The sequence below is a fragment of the Palaemon carinicauda genome, chromosome 20, assembly GCF_036898095.1.
Source record: "Palaemon carinicauda isolate YSFRI2023 chromosome 20, ASM3689809v2, whole genome shotgun sequence".
Classification (NCBI taxonomy): domain Eukaryota; kingdom Metazoa; phylum Arthropoda; class Malacostraca; order Decapoda; family Palaemonidae; genus Palaemon; species Palaemon carinicauda.
Genome location: NC_090744.1, coordinates 11,745,922 through 11,750,921, shown reverse-complemented (window position 1 = coordinate 11,750,921; position 5,000 = coordinate 11,745,922). Strand labels below are relative to the sequence as shown.

The 5,000-nt window shown below is 35.6% G+C and overlaps 1 protein-coding gene across 1 annotated transcript in view; it reads right to left on the bottom strand.

Moving 5' to 3' along the window:
* Positions 1–5,000, bottom strand: part of LOC137660146 (receptor-type tyrosine-protein phosphatase alpha-like) — a 45,275-nt gene that overhangs the window by 35,635 nt on the left and 4,640 nt on the right. The window contains exons 6-10 of the mRNA XM_068394852.1: positions 4,712–4,978; positions 3,334–3,465; positions 2,964–3,095; positions 994–1,113; positions 227–363 (exon numbers count right to left, since the gene is read on the bottom strand). Of these exons, the coding sequence (XP_068250953.1) occupies positions 227–363; positions 994–1,113; positions 2,964–3,095; positions 3,334–3,465; positions 4,712–4,978 (788 nt within the window). The remainder of the gene's footprint in view (positions 1–226; positions 364–993; positions 1,114–2,963; positions 3,096–3,333; positions 3,466–4,711; positions 4,979–5,000) is intronic.

Genomic DNA, 5,000 nt, shown 5'->3' with positions numbered 1-5,000 from the left:
GCCCAGTGAGGAAAGGAAACAAGGAAATAAATAAACTACAAGGGAAGTATTGAACAATCAAAATAAGATATTTTAAGAAAAGTAACAAAATCAAAACAAATCTTTCATATATAAACTATAAAGAGAGACTTATGCTACTTTGTTTAACAAAAAGTTCAAAGTTCCACATTTGAACTCTTTAGATATATGAATAAAAAATAGGTTTATTTGGAAGGTTTTAACTTACCCAAATAACTACTTGATAGGATATGTCGTTCGACATTGGTGCTTCCCCATCAAATTCCTTCTCAAAGGATACGGTTACCTTATCCGTATCCGGATTAACGTCCGGTTCCTGTCGGAAACGGAGGTATCCTTTGGGGCCTGAAACATAAATAGAGATTTCAACTTCCGAACATTCGACTTACAAACATTCGACTTGCAAACATTCGACTTGCAAGCATTCAACTTGCAAGCATTCAACTTGCAAGCATTCGACTTGCAAACATCCGCCTTACAAATATTCGACTTGCAAACATTCGACTTGCAAACATTCGACTTGCAAATATTCGACTTACAAATATTCGACTTGCAAACACTAGACTTACGAACATTCGACTTGCAAGTTGAGGAATATTTTAGCTTTTAACTTCAAGCAAAATAAGTTAAAAAAATTATGCTTTCATTTTGATAGAAATAAATAAAATTTACCCTATCAAGCAGCACAATGCCCTGGAGACTGACCATACATACGTATGATCAGCGCCCATGCCCCCTTTCCACCCAAGCTAGAACTAAGGAGCGCCAGGCAATGGCTGCTGATGATTCAGCAGTTAGTCTAATAGGCTCCCCCAAAACCTCCGTCCTTAGTTCACAAGGATGGCTAGGTTGCAGCACCTAAAGGAACTAACGAGTTTGAGTGGGACTCGAACCGCAGTCTGGCGATCACCAGTCAGGGACATTACCACATAGACCACCACAATAAAGGTATATAATGGGAACTTATAAGCTTACCTCCAGCACAGGGATCTTCTCGACCAGATGAACACTTTCCTGTCACTTTGTTGCAAGTTCTACCCACACAGTGATTACATTTCTGTAGACAGTTCACTCCCCAGGTACCAAGATCACAATCTGAAAAGTGGAAAAAAGGTGTTTGTTTACAAGACCACGATACTACCTATAGAGAGTTATGTGGTTCTTTGACTGGCCAGACAGTACTGCATTGGATCCTTCTCTCTAGTTACAGTTCACTTTCCCTTTGCCTACACATACACCGAATAATATGGCCTATTCTTTACAGATTCTCCTCTGTCCTCATTCACCTGACAACGCTTGTTTCCTTTCCTCACTGGGCTATTTTCCCTGTTCGGGCCCCCTGGGCTTATAGCATTTGCTTTTCCAACTAGGGTTGTAGCTTAGCAAGTAATAATAATAATAGTAATAATAATAATATATTGCCATATGCAGAGCTATGGTTTTCCTCTATTACTTTTTCATTATTTGAAACACTTCGCCACATGGGAAACGAGTTAGAATTATAAAAAAACTATAGAATTATATAAAAAAAAACTAGCCTGGTTTCTTCACTAAAGGACCTGGAACTGACATCGTCAACATAGACAACCAAACAGAAGATCGTGATGCCAGCATACATTTGATATGTATCCAAAATATATATAAAATAAAAAATGGAGTAATTACTCAAAAGTATCTATAAGATATACAATGTATTAATACTAGTGTACGCGACCCATCAAAAATGACTGTCAGATATTTAGATGGATGTGCATACACACACGCACACACATATAATGTTCGGAAATTTTTACGTACATGAATTCAGGAGAAGTTGAAGTCTTATTATCACTATTACTAGCTAAGCTACAACCCTAGTTGGAAAAGCAGGATACCATAAGCCCAACAGCTCCAACAGGGAAAATAGGCCAGAGAGGGAAGGAAATAAATAAGCTATATGAGAAATAAACTTTTGAAATTCTCCCGATCCATCTACCCTATTAGGAAGATCATCCCACAACTTGGTCACAGCTGGAATTAAACTTCTAGAATACTGCGTAGTATTGAGCCTCATGATGGAGAAGGCCTCACTATTAGAATGAACTGCATATCTAGTAATACGAACAGGCTGGAACTCTCCGGGAAGATGTGAGTGTAAAGGATGATCGGAATTATGAAAAATCTTATGCAACATTCATAACGAACTAATTGAACGACGGTGCCAGAGATTAATATTAATATCTTCAGCGTATTTCATAAGGCGTATGATGTGATCGTAAGTACGCAAAGGATGTTAATTATTATTATTATTATTATTATTATTATTATTATTATTACTTGCTAAGCTACAACCCTAGTTGGAAAAGCAGGATGCTATAAGCCCATGAGCCCCAACAAGGAAAATAGCCCAGTGAGGAAAGGAAACAAGGAAAAATGAAATATTTTAAGAACAGTAACAACATAAAAATGAAGTTCGAAGTGGCTTTTAAAAATGATAATAATGAAAAAAAAAAATACCATTATTGCGCACTATTCTACCTTGTTTCTCTTCCTCTTGCTTTTTTTCAAGTCTTTATAGTTTATATATGAAAGGTTTATTTTAATTTTATTATTGTTCTTGAACTTCTCTTGTAGTTTTTCATTATTTCCTTTCCTCGCTGGGCTATTTTCCCTGTTGGGGCATTGGCTTATAGCGTTCTGCTTTTCCAACTAGGGTTCTAGCTTAGCAAGTGATAATAATAATAATAATAATAATAATTATTATTATCATTATTATTATTATTATTATTGTTATGATAATAATAATAATAATAATAATAATAATAATAATAATAATAATAATAATAATAATAATAATAATAATGATAATAATAATGTGATCGTGGGTAGGTAATGGACGTTAGTTCGAAGAGGCTTTTAGGAATAAAAAAAAATAAATAAGTAAATAAAAGTAAAAATAATATTACCTTCATTGCACATGTAGCCTTTCTTGCCTGGAGCGCACGAACATCCGTATGGAGGAGGTAAACAGATCTGTGAATTACTTGTTACCCCTGGATTTGTGGTACACGAGTTGAGGATTCGGTCGCCTTCACATGCTGTCAGAAAGGGAGAGAAACGAGGAATTGGTTACTAGTGATTCTCACTTATAATTAGATCACAAAACTAGAAAAGAGACACGGTTAAAATCACAAGGCTTAGAACATGGAGCAGATCAGGTATAGAAAGTCCAAGCGTCTGTGAAGTATTGTAATCCACAATGGCAATTTGATAACGAGACATCTCCTGTAACTCGTCTGGTTGAAGTGAAGCTGTGGAAAACATATAAGACCTCACCTTCTTCACACAATTCCCCTCTAAATCCAGGAGGACAGACACATTTTCCAGTCTTGGCATCACAAATACCTCCGTGCATGCAATCAGGGCACCAAAGGCTGCAATGGTCGCCATACCTGTTGGCTGGGCATTCTGTAGCACAAAGACCAAGGAAAGGAAGACAGTATTTGAGCAATTTCATGGATATCAGTGAAAACTATGGCACATACATACACATTTCATATAAATCATTCATTAAATGTCATGTAGTTCATCTATTTCTTCAATTCATTTCCTCACTAGGCTATCCTTTCCCTCTTGGAGTGCTTGCTCTTATAGCATCTTGCTTTTCCGACTAGGGTTGTAGCTTAGCAAGTGATAATAATAATAATAATAATAATAATAATAATAATAATCTGCATCTGTTTCTATGAAATGTTAGCTCCATATATTCTTTGTATACTTCTGTACTTCTTTGAAAAAAAAAAAATGACTAGAATAATGACATAAATTAGGTCTACTGAAATCATGCGAGAGGCAAACACTCTTTCAATGTTGTTTGGCTATGAAATCGAAATGCTTATGAGACTGATAAAACATATTCCTTTTTATTTGATATGCATTTTGTGTAGGCCTACACTACATCCGGGAAAAAATCCACATTCATTATGATCGATTTACTTTGTTAATGATGGCGTTAATTAATTAAAGATTTTTTTTTTCTTTTTTTTTTTGTGCTAAAAGATGGGTTCAGAGTTTTAATGCTAAGTTGCTCCGAAATGTTAAATTGGCAACACCGGGCTCTGTGTCTTCTGTGAGACATTTCCATAAGAGGTTTAAGAAAACATAAAGATTGAAATAATGTCCCAATTTCTCTGCGGAGCACCAATTTCTTTTTTTCTCACGTACTACCAGTGTTCCTTCGACCACCGGTTAGCGGCCGCTGTTCTAGAATATAAATACTCTATTGTATAAGTCAACAATATCCCGCATGATATATTAGGTTCCATTACTTAAATATTTAAGACGTCAATAGCTTATAAAAACTATACTCATATATATTAAAATACACAATTTTCCGTGTATTTCTGATAAATAAAATTACCCACAATGTATGAAAATTGAAATTGGTCTAGCTTTCAAAGGGACCATCTCCCATCCTCTTCAGAAAACAAATGGGTTGAAAAAAAAAAGGGTACAGAAAAGCTCGTAAGGAATAGAAAATCTATTACGGTGGTTTTCTGTTTCTTACGAACCTTTCTGTACTTCTTTTTAAAGATTTGTAACCTTTAGTTTTCTGAAGAGGAAGGGAGATGGTCCCTTCGAAAGCTAAATAAATTTCATTTTTTTTCATACATTGCGGGTTATTTTCTTCAATACTCATATACGTAATTCTTACCCCTCCTAATGATCACAACTGCACACTCTCTTGAAGCTCCTGGTGCGTTATTATCCATTTCGAATAAATAGACACCAGACTCCTTCGCCTTATCGTGTGGTACAATTAGTTCTGAATCGTCAGTCTTGCTAATGTTCTCGTAGGGTTTTCTTGGATCTTGATCTCGATGCCATTCCATTTGATCCCAACTGGGATGATACTTAAATTCAATGACGACATCATCTTCCTTATTCACCGTGATTGTCAGTTTCTTTGCCCGTGATCTGCCTTTCATAGCAGAAAAAAAATA